General features: G+C 38.9%; 1 protein-coding gene across 1 annotated transcript in view; it reads left to right on the forward strand.

The window, feature by feature from the left end:
• TMPRSS12 (transmembrane serine protease 12) overlaps positions 1–23,821 on the forward strand; it is a 45,153-nt gene extending 21,332 nt beyond the window's left edge. The window contains exons 4-5 of the mRNA XM_008003236.3: positions 21,392–21,534; positions 23,397–23,821. Of these exons, the coding sequence (XP_008001427.2) occupies positions 21,392–21,534; positions 23,397–23,648 (395 nt within the window). The 3' untranslated portion in view covers positions 23,649–23,821. The remainder of the gene's footprint in view (positions 1–21,391; positions 21,535–23,396) is intronic.
• The last annotated feature ends 771 nt before the right edge of the window (positions 23,822–24,592 follow it).

The raw sequence follows: 24,592 nt of genomic DNA on the forward strand, positions 1-24,592 counted from the left end.
ATGGTCTCGATCTCCTGAACTCATGATCCGCCCGCCTCAGCCTCCCAAAGTGCTAGGATTACAGGCATAAGCCACTGTGCCTGGCCATCAGTCTCTAGATTTTGATATTGTATTTCAGTGACAAGAGATGTAACCATTGTAGGAAATTGCATAAAAAGTACACTTGACTTCTCGGTGCTATCTTTGCAACTTCCAATAACTCCATAATTATTTTAAAATACAAAGCTTTTTAAATGAACCACATATAACCAACACATCCTCACCTCCTATCGCCATCCCCATGTTTACTAGGAAAACTGCCTAATGGAAGGGGGAAAACCTAGAAATTTCTTCTCCCCCAAATGTATAACTATAAATACCACTCACATGGATTTGCTATCCAGAGTAACGCTGAGTAGACTACAAAACTTCAAGCTGAGAATTTAGTTTAAAACAGATTCTAGCTTAGTAACATCCCAAGATTTGATCCTGACAAAATCAAATATAAATTATTTATATAGAAACCCAACTTCATCTAAGGCCTCAAAGAATATAACCAGATAAAGTTTCAATGAAATTGAATGGATTACAATAAAAAGATCACAAATCATTAATATATTTAACATACATATCTAATATAATTAAATATAATAACTGAAATTAATTCAATGGGCTAAAGTTTGGAAACACTTAAGATCCCACAGATTAAAATCAACCAAATATCAGTTCAAAGATCACCAAACACATAAGGAAAAAAATCATTAATAGTGAAAGACAACAGAAACAACAAACATATTATGCCTCCCAAGGACTTCAGATTTTTAGGTATAGAATAAAAAAAGTATGTAAATTGTTTAAAGAAGTAAAAGGTAGAATTAAAAATGAGCAATAGACTATTTAGAAGGACTAGGTACATTTAAAGGAGAATCAATCTTTAAAAATGAAAAAAGTAATTGCTAATATTTAAAATTCATTGGATAGGTAGGACACGATGGCTCACACCTGTAATCCCAGTACTTTGGGAGACTGAGGCGGGTGGATCACCTGAGATCAGGAGTTTGAGACCAGCCTGGCCAACATGGTGAAACCCCATCTCTACTAAAAATACAAAAAATTAGCTAGGCGTGGTAGTGGATGCCTGTAATCCCAGCTACTCGGGAGGCTGAGGCAGAAGAATCACTTGAACCCAGGAGGCAGAGGCTGTAGTGAGCCAAGATCACACCTTTGCACTCCAGCGTGGGTAACAAGAGCAAGACTCTGTCTCAAAAACAAAAAAAAAAAACTTACTGGATAAACTAGATATCATATTAGACACAGCTAAAGAGAGGATTTGTGAACCAGAAGATATAGCTGAAGGAACTTCCTAGACTGTAGCACAGAGGGAAAAAAAGAGAAAATCATGAAATAAAGTATAAGAAGGATAGAATGAGAAAATCTAATAGACATCTAATGAGAGTGCCAGAGAGGAAGGAATAAAGGGGATAGAGGAAAGGCAATATTCAATGGATTTGGGTTGAAATTTCTTAAAAACTGATGAAAGACATGAATCCAGATAAAATATTAATAAGCACAATATTAGCCAAAACAAAACACAATCCCCTTTCAGACGTTATACTGAAGTTGAACAACAACAAAAAAAGAAGATCTGAAATGTAACCAGAGATAAAAGCAAAATCCTTATAATAGAATTACAGATTAGTTTTCAGAAAACTTCTCAATAGCAATAATGAAAGCCAAAAGACACCCTCTCCTGTTGCCATGTGAAGATGTGCTTGTCTCCCCTTTGCCTTCTGCCATGATTGTAGGTTTCTTGAGGCCTACTCTCGAGAAACGCGGCTTGAGTACAGACTGCAGAACTGATTATTCAGATTATGATGGTAGATGGGAGGTAGAACTAGATTGCAGCTCCAATGTGGAACTTCTGTACAGACTGCAGAGCTGATTATTCAGATCATCATGGCAGACGGGAGGCAGAACTAGATTGCAGCTCTAACTTGGATGGACAGAGCAGCGTGTGGAGGCTGGCATCATTAATTTTAGCTCCAGAATGACTGCAGGAATAAACCAAGAATCCCAAGACAACCACAGATGCCTCTGAAGGAAGCAGACTGCTCCTGCAGGACCTGGGAGACACCTCAAATACTCTGGGAGGTGGGTAGCCTGGGGCAAGTTCTCAGCCCTGCTTGCCAACTGTCTGGAAACAGACTTGGTGCTTTTGAGGGGCATGGTGGGAGTGAGACTGGCCCTTCGGACTGTGTGGGAGCTGGATGAGGCCTGTGATTGCCGGCTTCCCCCCACTTCCCGGACAACCTGCATGACTCAGCAGAGGCAGCCATAATCGCTGTCCGTATACAACTCCATTGACCTGGGACTCTCACCCCCATTACCCACAGTGGCCTCAGCAAGACCCACCCAAGGAGAGTCTGAGCTCAGATATGCCTAGCCCTGTCCCATCTGATGGTCCTTCCCTACCCACCCTGGTTGCTGAAGACAAAAGGCATATACTCTTGGGCGTTCTAGGGCCCTGCCCACCACTTGTTCCTCTCCATAATACCACAGCTGATGCTCTCTGGAAAGCACTACCTCCCAGCAGTAGGTCAACCAGCAAAAAAAATAGGACATTAAACCACCAAAGCTAAGAACCTTTACAGAGTCCATTTCAACTCCCTGCCATCTCCACTGGAACAGGTGCTGGTATTCATGGCTGAGAGACCCATAGATGGTTCACATCACGGGACTCTCCGCAGACAGCCCCCAGTACCAGCCCAGAGCCTGGTAGACTAGGCTAGGTGGTTAGACCAGAAGAAAGATAACAATCACTGCAGCTCGGTTCTCAGGAAGCCACATCCATAGGAAAGGGTGGAGGAGAGTACTACAGCAGAGGAACACTCAATGGGATAAAAGAATGTAAACAACAGCCTTCAGCCCTAGACTTTCCCTCTGACAGAGCCTACTCAAATAAGAAGGAACCCTGGATTTCCTTGCATTGGGCTTCGCCTTTCTCTGGTGCCTCCCAGATTAGCTTAATAACTAACTTCCTGAATTATTTTACTGCAGCCTGGGCAACAGAGCGAGACTCCGTCAAAAAAAAAAAAAAAAAGACAAAGAGGGACATTCTATAATGGTAAAAGGCCTTGTCCAACAGGAAAATATCACAATCTTAAACATATATGCACCTAACACTGGAGCTCCCACATTTATAAAACAATTACTAATAGACCTAATAAACAGCAACACAATAATAGTGGTGGACCTCAATATTCCACTGACAGCACTAGACAGGTCATCAAGACAGAAAGTCAACAAAGAAACAATGGATTTAAACTATACCTTGGAACAAACAGACAGATACAGAACATTGCATCCAACAACTGCAGAGTACACATTCTATTCAACACTGCATGGAACTTTCTCCAAGATAGACCATCTGATAGGCCACATAATGAGCCTCAATAAATTTAAGAAAATTGAAATTATATCAAGAACTCTCTTGGACCACAGTGGAATAAAACTGGAAATCAACTCTAAAAGGAACTTTCAAAACCATGCAAATATATGGAAATTAAGTAACTTGCTCCTGAATAATCACTGGGTCAAAAACAAAATCAAGATGGAAATTTAAAAAATCTTCAAACTGAATGACAATAATGATGCAACCTATCAAAACCTCTGAAATACAGCAAAGATGGTGCTAAGAGGAAAGTTCATAACACTAAATGCCTACATCAAAAAGACTGAAAGGACCAAAACCAACATTCTAAGGTCATACCTCAAGGAACTAGAGAAACAAGAAAAAAAAAAACAAAAAACCCAAATCCAGCAGAAGAAAGGAAATAACCAAGGTCAGAGCAGAACTAAATGAAATTGAAACAAAAAGAATACAAAAGATAAATGAAACAAAAAGTTGGTTCATTGAAAAGATAAATAAAATTGATAGGCCATTAGCAAGATTAACCAAGAAAAGAAGAGGGAAAATCCAAATAACCTCAATAAGAAACGTAAGAGGAGATATTACAACTGACACCACAGAAATATAAAAGATAATTCAATGCTACTATGAACACCTTTACACACATAAACTAGAAAACCTAGAAGAGGTGGATAAATTCCTGGAAAAATACAACCCTCCTAGCTTAAATCAGGAAGAAATAGATACCCTGAACAGACCAATAACAAGCAGCAAGATTAAAATGGTAATTTTAAAATTACTAACCATAAAAATCCAAGATCAGATGGATTCACGGCAGAATTCTACCAGACATTCAAAGAAAAATTGCTACCAATCCTTTTGACACTATTCCACAAGATAGAGAAAGAGAGAGCCCTCCCTAATTCTTTCTATGAAGCCAGCATTGCCCTAACACCAAAACCAGGAAAGGACATAACCAAAAAAGAAAACTACAGACCACTATTCCTGATGAACATAGATGCTAAAACCCTTAACAAAATACTAGCTAACAAAATCCAACAACATATCAAAAAGACAATCCACCTGCTGGACGCAGTGGCTCACACCTGTAATCACAGCACTTTGGGAGGCCAAGGTGGGCAGATCACCTGAGGTCAGGAGTTTGAGACCAGCCTGGCCAACTTGGTGAAACCCTGTCTCTACTAAAATTAGAAAAATTAGCTGGACATGGTGGCAGGCACCTGTAATCCCAGCTACTTGGGAGGCTGAGGCAGGAGAATTGCTTGAACCCAGGAGGCAGAGGTTGCAGTGAGCTGAGATCGTGCCACTGCACTCCAGCCTGGGTGACAGAGGGAGACGCCCAGCTACTCAGGGGGCTAGGGCAGGAGAATCGCTTGAACCCAGGAGGCGGAGGTTGCAGTGAGCCAAGATAGTGCCACTGCACTGCAGCCTGGGCGACAGAGGGAGATTCCATCTCAAAAAAAAAAAAAAAAAAGTTAATCCATCATGATCAAGTGAGTTTCACACCAGGGATGCAGAGATGGTTTAACATACACAAGGCAATAAATGTGATACACTACAGACACAGAATTAAAAACAAAAATCACATGATCTTCTCAATAGATGCAGAAAAGGCATTTGGCAAAATCCAGCATCCCTTTATGATTAAAACTCTCAGCAAAATCAGCATACAAGGGATATACCTCGATGTAATAAAAGCCATCTATGACAAACCCACAACCAACATAATACTGAATGGGGAAAAGTTGAAAGCATTCCCTCTGAGAACTGGAACAAGAAAAGGATGCCCACTCTCACCTCTCCTCTTCAACACAGTACTGGAAGTCCTAGCCAGAGCAGTCAGGCAAGAGAAAAAAATAAAGAGCATCCAAATCAGTACAGAGGAAGTCAAAGTGTCACTGTTTGCTGACAGTATGATCATTTTCCTTGAAAACCCTAAAGACTCCTCCAGAAAGCTCCTAGAACTGATAAAAGAATTCAGCAAGGCCGGGCGTGGTGGCTCACGCCTGTAATCCCAGCACTTTAGGAGGCCGAGGCAGGCAGATCACGAGGTCAGGAGATTGAGACCATCCTGGCTAACATGGTGAAACCCCATCTCTGCTAAAAAATACAAAAAATTAGCCGGGCGTGGTGGCAGGTGCCTGTAGTCCCAGCTACTCGGGAGGCTGAGGCAGGAGAATGGTGTGAACCCAGGAGGTGGAGATTGCGGTGAGCCGAGATTGTGTCACTGAGCTCCAGCCTGGGTGACAGAATGAGACTCCCTCTCAAAAAAAAAAAAAAAAAAAAAAAAAAAAAAAAAAAAAAAAAAAAAAAAAAAAATTCAGCAAAGTTTCCGGATGCAAGATTAATGTACGCAAATCAGTAGCTCTCCTATATACTAACAGCAGGGAATCAAATCAAGAATTCAACCCTTTTTATGATAGTTGCAAAAAAATGAAATACTTAGGAATATACCTAACAAAGGAGGCAAAAGACCTCTACAGGGAAAACTACAAAACACTGCTCAAAGAAATCATAGATGACACAAACAAATGGAAACACATCCCATGCTTATGGATGGGTAGAGTCAATATTGTGAAAATGACCATACAGTCAAAAGCAACCTACAAATTCAATGCAATCCCCATCAAAATACCGCCATCATTCTTCACAGAATTATAAAAAACAATTCTAAAATTCATATGGAACCAAAAAAGAGCCCGCATAGCCACAGCAAGACTAAGCAAAAAGAACAAATCTGGAGGCATCATACGACCTGATTTCAAACTATACTATAAATCCATTGTCACCAAAACAGCATGGTACTGGTATAAAAATAGGCACATAGACCAATGGAACAGAATAGAGAACCCAGAAATGAACCCAAATACTTACAACCGACTGATCTTCAACAAAGCCAACAAAAACATAAAATGGGGAAAAGACACCCTTTTCAACAAATGGTGCTGGAATACATGTAGGAGTACATGGTGCTAGCCACATGTAGGAGACTGAAACTGGATTCTTGTTGCCCGCTTTATACAAAAATCAACTCAAGATGGATTAAGGACTTAAATCTAAGACCTGAAAGTATAAAAATTCTAGAAGATAACATTGGAAAAACCCTTCTAGACATTGGCTTAGGCAAGGATTTCATGCCCAAGAACCCAAAAGCAAATGCAATAAAAACAAAGATAAATAGCTGGGACTTAATTAAAGAGCATTTGCATGGCAAAAGGAACAGTCAGCAGAGTAAACAGACAACCCACAGGGTGGGAGAAAATCTTCACAATCTATACATCTAACAAAGGACTAATATCCAGAATCTGCCACAAACTCAGACAAATTAGCAAGAAAAAAAAATCCCATCAAAAAGTGGGTTAAGGACATGAATAGGCAATTCTCAAAAGAAGATATATAAATGGCCAACAAACATGTAAACATGCTCAACATCACTAATGATCAGGGAAATGCAAATCAAAACCACAATGCAATACCACCTTACTCCTTCAAGAATGGTCATAATCAAAAAATTAAAAAAGAAAAAACAAAAAAAAAAACAGTAGATGTTGGCATGGATGCAGTAATCAGGGAATGCTTCCACACTTCTGGTGAGAATGTAAACTAGTACAGCCACTATGGAAAACAGGGTGGAGATTCCTTAAAGAACTAAAAGTAGAACTGCCATTTGATCCAGCAATCCCACTACTAGGTATCTACCCAGAAGAAAAGAAGTCATGGTACAAAAAAGAAACTTGCATGCACATATTTATAGCAGCACAATTAGCAATTGCAGAATCGTGGAACCAACCCAAATGTCCATCAATCAACTAGTGGATAAAGAAACTGTATATATTATATATATATATATACACACACACACACATATGATGGAATACACACACACATATGATGGAATGCTACTCAGCCATAAAAAGGAATGAATTAATGGCATTTGCAGCGACCTGGATGAGATTGGAGACTATTATTCTAAGTGAAGTAACTCAGGAATTGAAAACCAAACATCATATATTCTCACTGATATGTGGGAGCTAAGCTATGATGATGCAAAGGCATATCAATGATACAATGGACTTTGGGGATTCAGGGGAAAGGGTGGGAGGGAGGCAAGGGATAAAAGTCTACAAATAGGGTGCAGTGTATACTGCTCAGGTGATGGTTGCACCAAAATCTCACAAATCACCACTAAAGAATTTATTCTTGTAACCAAACACCACCTGTACCCCAATAAGCTGTGGAAAAATAAATAAAATAGAAAAGAAAGTCAAAAGACAATGAAATATCTTCAAAATGCTGAGAGAAAATAACTATGAGCCTACAATTGTATATCCAGCAAAAGTATCATTCAAGAATATCTGTGAACAAAAAGTGAATTTACTACCAACAGTCTTTCACCAAGGAAGTAAAAGAAATATCAGAAAGAAAGTAAATGATGCTAAAAGGGAGGTATAAGATGTAAGACAGAACAGAGAAAGTCATGGATAATATATAGGTAAATGTAAATAAACATTGTCTGTACACAACAGTTGTTCTCACTTGGGCATAATTTTGCCCCCAGGGAACATTTGGTAACATATCTGGAGAAAATTTTTGGATGTTAAAACTAGGCAAGGGATAAGTTTGCTACTGGTATCTGCCTAACATACTTCAATGCACAGTATAGTTCTCCCATCTCCCAAACAAAGAATTGTTTGGCCCAAAATGTCAGTAGTGGCAAGACAGAAACCTTGGAATCATTAAAAATAATGTCTAAGTTGTGGGGGGAAGGCAGGTATTTCAGAAGGGGTGATCAGAGTCAAAGTGGTTTCAGTTCCCTGTATTATTCAGGAGAAGTATTTAAATACTGATTAACATTATATTTGTTACACATAAATGGTCAAATTTTAGTAACAGTAATAAATTCCTAAAGGGAAAAAAATTACGATAACTGGCTCAAGAAGAAACAAATATCTGAATAGACTTGTAACAAGTACATAAATATAATTAGTAATTTAAAGTCTTCCCATTTAAAAAAAAAAAACCCAAGCCCAGTTGACTTCACAAGTGAATTATATCAAATATTTAAAGAAGAGATAGTTCTAATATTACACACTCAGAAAATAGAGAAGGGAGTATTTCCCAGATAGTTACGTAAGCCTAGTATTATTATCCTGATACCAAACCAAAGACATTACAAGAAAACTACAGAGAAACAGCTTTCATGAATACAGACTCAAAAATCATCAACAAAATGTTAGCAAACTCAATACAGCAACATATAAAAAAGGATTATATACACTACCTAGTGGAATTTCTTTCAAAAATGCAAGGTTGGTTTTACATCTGAAAATCAGTAAAATAAAGCCTATATTAATAAAAGATAAAAATGACAAGATCACTGCAAATGATGTGGAAAATGTATTTGATAAAATCCAACACCATTCTAGGTTTAAAAATTCTCAAAAGAAATAGCAATAAGAAGTCCTAGCCATAGCAATCAGGCAAGAGAAAGAAATAAAAGGTACCCAAATAGGAAAAGAAGCCAAACTATCTGTCTTCACTGATGGTATGATTCTAGAAAACCCTAAAGACTCCACCGAAAGATTCCTGGAACTGATAAATGACTTCAGTAAAGTTCCAGGATACAAAATAAATGTACAAAAATCAGTAGCATTTCTATACATCAATAACATTCAAGTTGAGAGCCAAATCAAGAATGCGATATCATTTACAATAACCACACATGCCAAAAAAACAAAAAACAAACAAGCAACAACAACAACAACAAAATAAAAACCTCATAGGAATACATCTAACCCAGGAGGCAAAAGATCTCCATAAGGAGAACTGCAAAACACTGCTGAAAGAAATCATAGATGACACAGAAAAATGGGAAAACATTCCATGTTATAGACAGGAAAGATCAATATCATTAAAATGTCCATACTGCCCAAATCAATCTATAAATTCAATGATATTCCTATCAAGCTACCAATGTCATTTTTTCACAGGACTAGAAAAAACTATTCTAAAATGTATATGGAACCCAGAAAGAGCCCAAATAGCCAAGGCAATCTTAAGCAAAAAGAACAAAGCTGGAAACATCACATTACCCAACTTTAAACTATACTATAAGACTACAGTAACACTGGGCATGGTGACTCTTGCCTATAATCCCAGCACTTTGGGAGGCCGAGGTGGGCAGATCACTTGTGGTCAGGAGTTTGAGACCAGCCTGGCCAATATGGTTCCAACCCCATCTCTAAAAATACAAAAATTAGCAGGGCATGGTGGCACACAGCTGCAATCCCAGCTACTTGGGAGGCTGAGGCAGGAGAATCGCTTGAACCTGGGAGGGGAGGTTGCAGTGAGCTGAGATCATGCCACTGTATCTGAGCCTGGGTGACAGAGCAAGACTCCATCTCAAAAAAAAAAAGACTACAGTAACTAAAACAGCATGGTATTGTTACAAAAACAGACACATAGACCAATAGAACAGAGTAGACATCCCAGAAATAAAGCCACACACCATCTGATCTTTAGCAAAGTCAATGGGGAAAGAACTCCCTGTTCAGTAAATGGTGCTGGGATAGCTGGCTAGCCATATGCAGAAGAATGAAACCAGACCTCTATCCTATCACCATATGCAAAAATTAACTCAAAATAGGTTAAAGATTCAAATGTAAGACCTCAAGCTATAAGAATCCTAGAAGAAAACCCAAGAAATGCCATTCTGGACATTGACCTTGGGAAAGAGTTTATGACTAAGTCCTCAAAAGCAATTGCAACAAAAATAAAAATTGACAAGTGGGAACTAATTAAACTGAAAAATTTCTGCACAGCAATAGAAACTATCAACAGAGAAAACAGACAACCTACAGAATGAGAGAAAATACTTGCAAGCTATGTATCCTACAAAGGTCTAATATCCGGAATCTGTAAGGAACTTAAACAATTGAACAGGCCAAAAACCAATTAACCCCATTAAAAAATAGGCAAAAGACATGAACGGATACTTCTCAAAAGACATACAAGCAGCCAACAACATAGAAAAAATGTTCAGCATCACTAATCAGAGAAATGCAAATCAAAATCACAAGGAGATACTATCTCACACCAATCAGAATGGCTATTGTTAAAAAAGCCAAAAAACACATGCTGCCAAGGCTGCCGAGAGAAAGGAATTCTTACACACTACTGGTAGGAATAGAAATTAGTTCCGCCTCTGTGGAAAGCAGTTTGGCGATTTCTCAAAGAATTTAAACCAGAATCACCATTGGACCCAGCAATCCTATTACTGTGTATATATCCAAAGGAATATAAATCATTCTACCAAAAAGACGTATGCACTTCTGTGTTCATCGCAGCACTATTTGCAATAGCAAAGACATGGAATCAACCAAGGTGCCCATCAACAATAGACTGGATAAAGAAAGTGTGGTACATATGCACCATAGAATACTATACAGCCATAAAAAAAAGCAGAATCATGTCCTTTGCAGCAGCGTGAATGGAGTTGGAGGCCATTATCCTAAGTGAATTAACACAGGAACAGAAAACCAAATACCGCATGTTCTCACTTACAAGTGGGAGGTAAATAGTGGGTACTTATGAACATAAAGGTGGTCACAAAAGACACCAGGGACTACTAGAAGAGGATGGGAGGGAGGGGGCCAAGGGCCAAAAAACTAATTTGGGGGTACTATGCTCAGTATATGTGTTCAATTATGCCCTGGGTGACAAGATCAGTAGTACCCAAAATCTCAGCATCAGGCATATATCTAGGTAATACCTATCTCCTGAATCTAAAATAAAAGTTGAAATTATTTTTTTAAAAAAAGAAATAGCAATAGAAGGAAGCTTAAACTGATGAAGAGCATCTATAAAGAATAAGCTAACCATCCTACTTAATGGTAAAAGAATGAATGCTTTCCCTATAAAATCAGGAACACAGCAAGGATTTTAGCCAGCGCAATAGGCAAGAAAAAGACATTAAAGGCACACAAATTGGAAATCAAAAAGGGAAACTTTATTCACAGATGACATGATTCTGTAAATGTAGAAATGCTTAAGGAATCTACAAAACAATCTAGTAAAACAAGTTCATTGAGGTTACAGGAAAAATCAATCATATGTCTATACTCACAATAAACTATCTGAAAACAAAATTTAAGAACACAATTCTATTCATAATAGCGTTTATTTATTTATTTTTATTTTTTGAGACAGAGTCTCACTCTTTCACCCAGGCTGGAGTGCAATGGTGCAATCTCAGCTCGGTGCAATCTCCACCTCCCAGGTTTAAGCGATTCTCATGCCTCAGCCTCCCGAGTAGCTGGGATTACAGGTGTGCACCACCACGCCCGGCTAAGTTTTGTATTTTTAGTAGAGAGGGGGTTTCACCATGTTGGCCAGGCTGGTCTCAAACTCCTGGCCTCAAGTGATCCGCCTACCTCGGCCTCCCAAAGTGCTGGGATTACAGACATTAGCCACCGCACCCAGCTGATAATAGCATGTAAAATAATGAATAATTAGGAACAGATTTAACAAAAGATGTGTAAGACTTGTACAATGAAAACTACAAAAACATTACTTAGAGAAATTAAAGAAGACCTAAAATAAATGGAGACTCATACTACATTCATGGGTCAGAAGGCTCAATGTTGTTAATAAGGCAATTATTCACAGATTGGCCTATAAAATGCCAGTTGGATTTTTCATGCAAACTAACAAGCCAATCCTAAAATCTATATGGAAAGGCAAGGGATCTAGAATAGCCAAAATTATTTTGGGGAAAAAAAAAAAAAAACTGAAGGAGTTACACTATCTGATTTCAAAACATATTATAAAACTACAGCAATTAATACATTGGTGTAAAGACAGACCTGTAGAGGCTGGGAGTGGTGGTTCATGCCTGTAATCCCAGCATTTTGGGAGACCAAGGCAGGAGAATCGCCAGAGCTCAGGAATTTAAAGACCAGCCTGTGCAATACGGTGAGCCCCGATCTCTGCAAAAATAAAAATAAACCAGGTGTGGTGGTGTGCAGCCACAGTCCCAGCTACTTGGAAGGTTGAGGCAGGAAGATCACTTGAGCCCAAGAGTTTGAGGCTTCAGTGAGTCGTGATCATGCCACTGCACTCCAGTCCTTGGGTAACACGAGACCATCTCTAAAAAAATTTAATGTTTAAAAGATAGACTGTAGATTAATGGAACACAACATAGAGGGGGAAAAACCCTTATATTTATGGCCACTTGATTTTCACAACAGTGCCAAGACAATATAATGGAAAACAGTCTTTTCAACAAACTATGTTAGGACAACTGGATATCCTTACGCCACACACACACACAAAAAAAACCCTCGGAGTTTTGCTCCATACTGTATTCAATAGTGGTACAATCTGAATGTTTGTGTCCATCCAAAATTCATATGTTGAAATCCTAACTCCTAAGGTGATGATATTAGGAGGTGGGGCCTTTTGAGAAGGCAGAGCTCTCATCAGCGAGATTGGCGCCCTTATGAAAGAGTCCAAAAGAACTGCCTTGCCCGTCCACCACGTAAGGATACAGCTGGAAGTCACAATTTATGAACCAGAAAATGGCCCTAATCAGACACCAAATCTGCCAGTGCCTTAATCTTCAATTTCAGCATCCAGAACTGTGAGAAATAAATTCCTGTTGTTTATTAAGCAACTGTTTATAAGCAGTCTATGATATGTTTTAGGAGCACAAAGAGACTTAGAGAAATAATTAACTCAAAATGGATCACAGACCTAAGTATAAGAGCTACAGTTGTAAGACTTCTAGAAAAACAGCAAAGAGAAAAGTCTTTGAGTCGTTGGGTTAGGCAATGATTTCTTAGGACACTAAAAGCACAATCATTAATAAAAATAAAAATGATAAATTGGACTTCATCAAAATTTAAACATATATCCTCTTCAAAAGCCACCATTAAGAAAATCAATGGAAAAAGAGCTGCAAATATCTCCAGCAGCGTATAAAACATGATAATACATCATAACCAACTGGCTTTTTGCCAGGAATGTAAATGCTAATTTGACATATTATTATCATTCTGAAAACCCTTTCCTTATTAAGTTTTTGTTGCATGCATTTCCATTTCAATATGAAATTAATAATTTTATTGGACTCCCTGAACCAAAATCATGTAAAGTAAAATATGTGGTTTATTAAGAAGGGTCTGACTAGAAAATAAGGTTGGAAGTAGTCATGTGTGAATTGTTATCATTAACGAGAATTTGTAAAGAAAAATTTGTTTTAAGGCCAGGCAAAGTGGCTAACGCCTGTAATCCCTAAACTTTGGGAGTCTGAGGCAGGTGAATCGCTTGAGCTCAGGAGTTTGAGACCAGCCTGGGCAATATGGTAAAACCCCGTCTCTAAAAAAATACCAAAAAACGAGCAGGGCATGGTGGCATACGCCCGTAGTCCCAGCTACACAGGAAGCTGAAGTGGGAGGATCGCTTGAGGCCCATGAGGTTGAGACTGTAGTAAGCTGTGATTGTGTCACTGCACTCCAGCCTGAGCAAAAAAGCAAGAACCTGCCTCAAAAAAATAAAAAATAAATTGGATAAAGATTTGAAAAGATGGCCGGGCGCAGTGGCTCAAGCCTGTAATCCCAGCACTTTGGGAGGCCGAGACGGGCGGATCACAAGGTCAGGAGATCGAGACCATCCTGGCTAACACGGTGAAACCCCGTCTCTACTAAAAAATACGAAAAACTAGCCGGGCGAGGTGGCGGGCGCCTCTAGTCCCAGCTACTCGGGAGACTGAGGCAGGAGAATGGCGTAAACCCGGGAGGCGGAGCTTGCAGTGAGCTGAGATCCGGCCACTGCACTCCAGCCTGAGCGACAGAGCAAGACTCCGTCTCAAAAAAAAAAAAAAAAAGATTTGAAAAGATAAGTCATCATAGTGTTTGCAGAAACAAAAAAGATTTGAAAACACATTTCACCAAGGTAGATATACAAATGGCTAATAGTACATGAAAAACTGTTAACACTGGCTGGGTACAGTGGTTCACACCTGTAATCTCAGTGTTTTTGGAGGCCAAGGTGAAAGGATCACTTGCAGCCAGGAGTTTGAGACCAACAACAAAGCAAGATCTCGTTGCTATAAAAATTAGCTAGGCACAGTGGTACATGCCTGTAGTCCCAGCTACTTGAGAGGCTAACACAGGAGGGTCACTTGAGCCTAGGAGCTCAAGGCTGCAGTGAGCTATGATCACTGTACTGCACTCCAGCATGGGTGACACAGCAAGACCTCATTTCAAATATATATTTATGTTAACATCCTTGAAACCTCAATGAGATGCCACTATGCAACTACTAGAATGATTATAATCCAAAAGACTAACAAATCAAGTGTTAGCAAGGATGTGGAGAAACTGGAACCCTTATACATTGCCGAGGAGAATGTAAAATGGTAAAGCCACTTAGGAAAACAGTTTGACAGTTCCTTGAAAAGTTAAATATGCACTTACCGTGTTAAGCATAGTTACCATATGACCTAGCAATTCCACTCCTGAAAACATGTCCACACAAAAACTTAAGAATGCTCATCATAGCATTATTAATAACTCACCAAACTGGAAACAATCCAAAGTCCACCAACTAGTGAATGGATATACAAAATATGATATATCTGTTCAACAAAACACTATCCAACAACAAAAAGGAAGAAAACTATCCTGCAAAATAGATGAACCTTGAAAACATTGGTATATGGCTAAATGAAGGAAGCTGTATACAAAAAGACTACAAATATATGATTCCATTTATACAAAATTTCAAGAAAAGGCAAACCTATAGAGACAGAAATCAGTCCTTTTTTTTTTTTTTTTTTTTTTTTTTTTGAGACAGAGTTTTGCTCTTGTTGCCCAGGCTGGAGTGCAATGGCACGATCTCAGCTCACCACAACCTCCCAGGTTCAAGCGATTCTCCTGCCTCAGCCTCCCGAGTAGCTGGGATTACAGGCATGCACCACCATGCCTGGCTAATTTTTTTTATTTTTAGTAGAGACGGGGTTCCTCCATATTGGTCAGGCTGGTCTCGAACTGCTGACCTCAGGTAATCTGCCCACCTCAGCCTCCCAAAGTGCTGGGACTATAGGAGTGAGCCACTGCGCCCAGCCAGTCATTTCTTAAGTGTGGGGCTGGCGCTGGGAACTGATTACAAGTGAGCATAGGAGGACTCTGTGAGGTGAAGGAAATACTCTAAAATTGGATTGTGGTGCTGGTATAAATTTACCAGAAATCATTGGTACAATACAACTGCATTGGTACAATGTGTGATATTCATGTTATGTAAATTAAACCCTGATAAAGCTGTAAAAAAATGACAAAAGGGTAAGCTTTTTAACATCACACATTTGGAGAAATCAAAACTACTAAATGATTCATATGTCAAAGAAGAAATCATAATAATTTTAAATACTTAGAATTGAACTGGCCGGGCGCGGTGGCTCACGCCTGTAATCCCAGCACTTTGGGAGGCCGAGGCGGGCGGATCACAAGGTCAGGAGATCGAGACCATGGTGAAACCCCGTCTCTACAAAAAATAGAAAAAATTAGCCGGGCGCGGTGGCAGGCGCCTGTAGTCCCAGCTACTTGGGAGGGTGAGGCAGGAGAATGGCGTGAACCCGGGAGGCGGAGCTTGCAATGAGCCGAGATTGCGCCACTGCACTCCAGCCTGGGCGACAGAGCTAGACTCCCTCTCAAAAAAAAAAAAAAAAAGAAAGAATTGAACAATAATGTATATGGCACATAGTAAAACTTGAGAGCTGCAGATAGAGGTAAAACATAAAATTTAAAGTTTTAGAAATACATATTTTTAGTGTGAGACTGGGTGCGATGGCTCAGGCCTGTAATCCCAGCACTTTGGGAGGCCGAGACGGGCAGATCACGAGGTCAGGAGTTCGAGATCAGCCTGGCCAACATGGTGAAACCCCGTCTCTACTAAAAATACAAAAAATTAGGTGGGCGTGGTGGCGCAAGCCTGTAATCCTAGCTACTTGGGAGGCTGGAGCAGGAGAATCACTTGAACCCAGGAGGTGGAGGTTGCAGTGAGCCAAGATCATGCCACTGCACTCCAGCCTGGGCGACAGGCTGAGACTCCACCAAAAAAAAAAAATATATATATATATATATATATAGTTTGAATCATATGGAAGAGCAAATATTTGACCTAGTATTGAAGAATAAAGTCTGAACATTATGAATTCAAAGTCTAACTTTTTTAAAGTTTAAATAAACATTGCAGTGGCCAAGTACAGTAGTTCACACCTGTAATCCCAACACTCTGGGAGGCCAATGTGGGAGAATTGCTTGGGCCCAGGAGTTCAAGACCAGCCTGGGCAACAGAGCAAGACCCCATCTCTCTTTTAAAAAGGAAAAAAAAGAATATTACAGCCAGGCATGGTGGTACATGTCTGTAGTCTCAGCTACTATGAAGGGAGACTAAAAAAATACAGAACATTCTAAACCCATAGAAAGCAGAAAAAAAGAAATAAAGGTAAGCACAACAATTAATGAATAGAAAATAGAAAAGAGAAAACCAACAAGCCAAAATCCAGTTTTCTGAAAAAACAACAAACCACTGGTAAGACTGATGGCAAAAGGAAAGAAGGCACAAAAATGAATTAATATTATGAACTAACATATAGCACAGTACTTTTTAAAATGTTATACTGTAAATTTTAGTACTTAGACAAAATGAATAAATTCCTTTGTAAACAACTAAAACTGAAATTAACAAATTGACTAAATATGAAAATGGTAACTAGCCCAAACTGAAATTAATACATTGACTAAATATGAAAATGGTGACTAACCAAAATTGACCAAACAAGAAATGGAAATACTCTATAGTCCTATAAAGTGTAAAAGAATTGAATCAGTAATTAGGTTTTTTCAAAAATAAAAAACCAGAACTCAGAACAAAAGAGCCCACATTGCCAAGACAATCCTAAGCCAAAAGAACAAAGCTGGAGACATCATGCTACCTGACTTCAAACTATACTACAAGGCTACAGTAACCAAAACAGCATGGTACTGGTACCAAAACAGAGATATAGATCAATGGAACAGAACAGAGCCCTCAGAAATAATACCACATATCTACAACCATCTGATCTTTGACAAACCTGACAAAAATAAGAAATGGGGAAAGGATTCCCTATTTAATAAATGGTGCTGGGAAAACTGGCTAGCCATATGTAGAAAGCTGAAACTGGATCCCTTCCTTACACCTTATACAAAAATTAATTCAAGATGGATTAAAGACTTAAATGTTAGATCTAAAACCATAAAAACCCTAGAAGAAAACCTAGGGAATACCATTCAGGACATAGGCATGGGCAAGGACTTCACGTCTAAAACACCAAAAGCAATGGCAACAAAAGTCAAAACTGACAAATGGGATCTAATTAAACTAAAGAGCTTCTGCACAGCAAAAGAAACTACCATCAGAGTGAACAGGTAACCTAGAGAATGGGAGAAAATCTTTGCAATCTACTCATCTGACAAAGGGCTAATATCCAGAATCTACAAAGAACTCAAACAAATTTACAAGAAAGAAAAAAAAACCATCAAAAAGTGGGCAAAGGATATAAACAGACACTTCTGAAAAGAAGACATTTATGCAGCCAACAGACACATGAAAAAATGCTCATCATCACTGGCCATCAGAGAAATGCAAGTCAAAACCACAATGAGATACCATCTCACACCAGTTACAATGGCGATCATTAAAAAGTCAGGAAACAACAGGTGCTGGAGAGGATGTGGAGAAATAGGAACACTTTTACACTGTTGGTGGGACTGTAAACTAGTTCAACCACTGTGGAAGACAGTGTGGCAATTCCTCAAGGATCTAGAACTAGAAAGACCATTTGACCCAGCCATCCCCTTACTGGGTGTATACCCAAAGGATTATAAGTCATGCTGCTATAAAGACACATGCACACGTATGTTTATTGTGGCACTATTCACAATAGCAAAAACTTGGAACCAACCCAAATGTCCATCAATGATAGACTGGATTAAGAAAATGTGGCACATATATACCATGGAATACTATGCAGCCATAAAAAAGGATGAGTTCATGTCCTTTGTAGGGACATGGATGAAGCTGGAAACCATCATTCTCAGCAAACTATCACAAGGACAAAAAACCAAACACTGCATGTTCTCTCTCACTCATAGGTGGAAATTGAATAATGAGAACAGCTGGACACAGGAAGGGGAACATCACACACTGGGGCCTGTCGTGGGGTGAGGAGAGGGGGGATGGATAGCATCAGGAGATATACCTGATGTAAATGATGAGTTAATGGGTGCAGCACACTAACATGGCACATGTGTACATATGTAACAAACCTGCACGTTGTGCACATGTACCCTAGAACTTAAAGCATAATTTTAAAAAATACCAGAGGAAGATTATTTAAATTCTATACATATGCTTCCAAAGAATACAAAAGGAGGGAATATACTCCAGCTCAGTGTATGAGAATAATCCTATTATTGATTCCAAAATCAAGTAATCATAGTAAAAGCCCAATGTTATAAATGCAGACATTCCAAACAAATTATTAGTAATAACATACTACATCTATAAAGTATATTATAGATAGAATTGATGGTCAGGTACAGTGGCTCACATCTGTCATCTCAGCACTCTGGGAGGCCAAATTAGGAGGCCAGGAGTTCAAGACCAGCTTGAGCAACATACTGAGACACTGTTTCTACAAAAAAACTAAAAAATTATCTGAGCATAGTGGTGCACACCTGTAGTCCTAGCTACTCAAGAGGCTGAGGCAGAAGGATCACATGAGCCCAGGAGGCTGAGGCTGCGGCAACCTATGATTGTGCCACTACACTAGGCACCAGCCTAGGCAACAGAGCAGGGCCCTGGTTCAAAAAAATAATAGAATTAATCATAACCAAATTAGGTTTATCTCAGGAATCCAAGGGTGGTTTAAAATTAGAAGTCAGCCAGCTGTGGTGGTTCACACCTGTAATTCCAACACTTTGAGAGGCCGAGGCAGGAGAATTGTGTGGGCCCAGGAGTTCAAGAATGGCCTGGGCAATATAGCAAGACCTCAACTCTACAAAAAATTTTAAAATTAGCTAGGCGTGGTGGTGTGTGCCTGTAGTCCCAGCTACTTGGAAAGCTGAGGAGGGAGGATTACTTGAACCCAAGAATCAGAGGTTGCAGTGAGTACGTCACTGCACTCCAGCCTGGGTGACACAGTGAGACTCTGTCTCAATAAATAAATAAATAATAATGAAATAAAATAAAATTAGAAGTCTCAGCTGGGTGCAGTGGCTCATGCTTGCAATCCCAGCCCTTCGGGAGGCCAAGGTGGGAGGATCACTTGAAGCCAGGAGTTTGAGACCAGCCTGGGCAACACAGCAAGACCCTATCCCTACCAAAAATAACAATTAGCTGGGCATGGTGGCACATGCCCATAGTCCCAGCTACTTGGGAGGTTGAGGCGGAAGGATTGCTTGAACCCAGGAGTTTGAGGTTGCAGTGAGCTAACTGTGCCACTGCACTCTGTGGCCCAGGCAACAGGGCGAGACCCTGGCTCAAAAATAATAATATAAATAAAATTAGAAGTCTTTGATGTAATTCATCACAGATTGGTTAAAGGATAAAAGAAGTTATCTGAATAAATGCAGTAGAAGCGTTGTTAGAAACTCTTAACAGTCTAGACATAGAAGGGAATTTCCTTAACCTAATTAAGGTTATTGACCTCTAAACTACTGCAAACATCATTATAGTAAAACATTCCTTTAAAGTCAGGAACAATTTCTCCACTTGTATTCAATATTGTAGAAGTTCTACCAGGTGTGTTAATACTAGAAAAAGATGCGCACACAACTTACAAAGGAAATAACAAAATATTCATTAGTCACAGATGATGTAATTAAAATAGGCTCTAAAATCCATTGGAATTAACAGAGTTTAGTAATACAGCCAGTATAAGACCATATACAAAATCTATTCCATTTCTATACACTAGCGGTAATTTTAAAACAGCCTCCCAAAGTGCTGGGATGACACACAAGGATGACTATAACTAAAAAGCTAGACAATAACAAGCCTTGATGAGGATGTGAAGAATTTGGAACCCTCATACTTTGCTAGTGGGAATATACAAAGGCGCATCTGGCCAGGCATGGTGGCTCACACCTGTAATCCTAGTACTTTGGGAGGCCGAGGTGGGTGGATCGCTTGAAGTCAGGAGTTTGAGAACAGCCTGGTCAACATGGTGAAACCCCATCTCTACTAAAACTACAAAAATTAGTTGGGCATAATGGTGAGTGCTCAGGAGTCTGAGGCAGGAGGATCGCTTGAACCCGGGAGGCGGAGTTTGCAGTGAGCCGAGATCACGCCTCTGCACTGTAGCCTGGGCAACAGAGCGAGACGCCATCTCAAAAATTAAAAAAAAAAAAAAAAAAAATTAGCCAGGTGTGGTGTTACGCACCTGTAATCCCAGTTACTCGGGAGGCTGAGGCACAAGAGTGGCTGGCACCCAGGAGGCAGAGGTTGCAGTGAGCCGAGATCACATCACTGCATTCCAGCCTGGGCAATAGATCAAGACCCTATCTCAAAAACAAACATTTAGGTAAACATTCTTCTACAATCTTCCTAGGCATACATACATATTCATACACATACATATGAATATACTTTTACATAATTATTGAATCAGTCACTTTGGAAAGAAAACTTATAAAATGTTGGTTATAAAACACCAACATTTAAATCACTGTGGGGCCGGGCACAGTGGCTCACGCCTGTAATCCCAGCACTTTGGGAGGCCGAGACAGGCGGATCACGAGGTCAGGAGATCGAGACCATCCTGGCTAACACGGTGAAACCCCGTCTCTACTAAAAATACAAAAAATAATAATAATAATAAATCACTGTGAAAATGTCTGTGCTCCAAGATAACTTACTGGTATTTTTTGTTAACAGGTAATGTTACCAATATTTTACAAGACGCAGAAGTGCATTATATTTCTCGAGAGATGTGTAATTCTGAAAGGAGTTATGGGGGAATAATTCCCAACACTTCATTTTGTGCAGGTGATGAAGATGGAGCTTTTGATACTTGCAGGGTAAGACCAAGTAATTTTCCTTTAAAATATTTTCTGAAGCCAGAAGGGAACTTGTCAAACAAGGCCTTTGATAACTTTCTGGTGGTCTTAATTATCAGGCCTAAAAATACTAAATTATTTTTTCTCCTTTTTAACTATTTCAACAATCCAAATCTTCTTGGTTCCTGATTCCATGGTTTCTACTATCATCGGGGTCAACCATAGGCAGAATTTACCTTGAATCCTTCTTTTAAATCATTGACTTTGAGATATAATTCACCTACTTAAAAGTGTACAGCTCAATTTTTTTTTTTTTTAATAGTCTCGCTTTGTCACCCATGATGGAGTGCAGTGACACAATCTCTGTTCACTGCAACCTCAGCCTCCCAGGTTCTAGCGATTCTCATTCCTCAGCCTCCTAGGTAACTGGAAAGACAGGCGCACATCACCATGCCTGGCTATTTTTTTTCGTATTTTCAGTAAAGATGGGGCTTCACCTTGTTGACCAGGCTGGTCCCGAACTCCTGACCTCAAGTGATCTGCCCACCTTGGCCTCCCAAAGTGCTGGGATTACAGGCGTGAGCCTCTGCGCCCAGCCTGTTACTGTCTTTTTTATTATAATACATCCTTGTGGGTGTGAAGTGCTATCTCATAGTGGTTTTAATTTGCATTTCCTTAATGACTAATGATGTTGAGCATTTTTGCATGTATTTATTAGCCATTCATATGGCTTCTTTACAGAATGTCTATTTGGATCCCTTCCTCATTTTTAAATTGAGTTGTATTTTTATCACTGAGTTATAAGCCTTTTTCATATATTCTGGATACAAGTCCCTTACCAGATATATAATGTACAAAATTTTTCTCCCATTCTGTAGACTGTTTTTTCACTTTTCTGAGGTTATCATTTGCAGCACAAATGTTAATTTTTTAAAGAAGTACAATTGATCCATTTTTTGTTTTGTCTCATGCTTTTTTACTCTTCCTTTATTCCTCTTTTCTTGTTTCCAAATCTACTAGTCCTTCACTCCTGAGTACCCCATGCTCTCACCTTTTCCTACTCATTCTCATTTCTGCAATCTAAAGTTTATCTTTCCTGTGTCCTTTTCCTTAAAAATCTTGCTGAGTAAAATAGTAAAGAATCCATTCTAATTGGATTGCATTCCTAGGCCAAACATCCTCCTCATCAAAAAATAATTATTCAATGCCTGCCTTGTATAGAGAATTGGAAACAGTTATCTCAGTGTCCTTGTTGTTTTGAGTGCATTAACAGGCCTTAGTAACAGTGTTGCGTGCATTCATAATTTTGTATAGACTATGAAAGTGACCTGTCATTTATAATACTACTGAGAGGCTTTGCCATTTATGCTTATTTTGCTGCACTAGCCATTGTCAACACTTAGAAACTTGTCATCTCTTGCAAGATGCCAGTTTACTCCTCTCCTTAGCAAACAAACCACACACATGCCTAAAAGAATCCTTCATACATCTTAGAGTTATACTTTCCACACACAGTATTAAGCAAGAGAATATTCTAAAAATAGACAGTTTTTACAATATTTTGCATACTTCCTAAATTATATTTCCCCTGAGTAATTGTATTTAAAAATCCAAACAATTTTATTTATAATATTCTGGCTCAAAACTAGGCAGATGAGACGTTTATCTACCAGCTGTATGGTTCCTCCAAATACCTGGGCAAAACTGAATTCCTCCTGTTTGAGTTGGAAGATTAAGCTCAAAATCTATGATCTTTATAAGTTGGGGTATTGAAAACATGTATTTATATAAAGGTATGTTTGATGTAAATAATTTATTCCAGAATTACTGTTGCTTGAAGAATACTAGAAGTAACAAACACTATTTTGGGACTTTTTTGACAGGGTGACAGTGGTGGACCATTAATGTGCTACTTACCAGAATATAAAAGATTTTTTGTAATGGGAATTACCAGTTACGGACATGGCTGTGGTCGAAGAGGTTTTCCTGGTATCTATATTGGGCCATACTTCTACCAAAAGTGGCTGACAGAGCACTTCTTCCACGCAAGCACTCAAGGCATACTTACTATAAATATTTTGCATGGCCAGATTCTTATAGCTTTATGTTTTGTCATCTTACTAGCAACAACATAAAGACATTCTGAAGGCTTTCATATCTTTATTTTGCATTGTGTCCCTTTCTATGTTCTGCATAATGAAAATCATTTATTCTTCTAGCAATTAATTGCCTACATAGAGTTCTCGTGTCAACATTTTATGGGCTATAACTATTGTGATAGATATACCACTGTAATTTTGGCACTGAATCACATGCTTCCTTGAAATATCTTGATTGTTTTATTTTATAATCATAATTCTGTATCTGGAATAGTCATAGAGTTTGTACAAAATATTCAGTTAAACATATATTTTATGTGTATAAATGCCAAATAATCGTTTATAATTAAAATGAAAGCTGTTATTTGGTTTATCAAAATTCTTTCCTTCTTAGATTTTATTCTAAAACATGTTTGTATGATTTTTTTCGAATTATAATCTTGGTTCCAATTCTCAAAGTATATTTAGAGAAACAAGTATTTACCTGTTATTTAAATTCTAATTAAAACCATTTATTTAATATCAGCACTTCATTTCCTCTGCCAACAGAGAACTATAGTATACACACCCCCAAATAATTTACTTTTTATTTAGAAATTTATGACTTTTTTCCAGCATTATAACCTACTTTCTAAACTTTATTTTCTTGAAGCCCACGCTAAAATTTTGTATCCCATCGGGCCTCTGAATTAACTGTGAGAAGCAACTAGAAAGCGTGCCGGGTAAAAGCGGGACACCAACCTGGGATAAACTTTGTGATCACTAATGTATAAAATGAATTAAAAGAAACAAAAGAAAATGAGGGCCAGGCATGGTGGCTCTCACCTGTAATCCCAACACTTTGGGAGGCCGAGGTGGGCAGATCACTTGAGGTCAGGAGTTCAAGACCAGCTTGGCCAACGTGGTAAAACCCTATCTCTACTAACAATGCAAAAATTAGCTAGGTGTGGTGGTGCGTGCCTGTAATCCCAGCTACTTGG

This window comes from Chlorocebus sabaeus, chromosome 11, assembly GCF_047675955.1.
Source record: "Chlorocebus sabaeus isolate Y175 chromosome 11, mChlSab1.0.hap1, whole genome shotgun sequence".
Taxonomy (NCBI): Eukaryota; Metazoa; Chordata; class Mammalia; order Primates; family Cercopithecidae; genus Chlorocebus; species Chlorocebus sabaeus.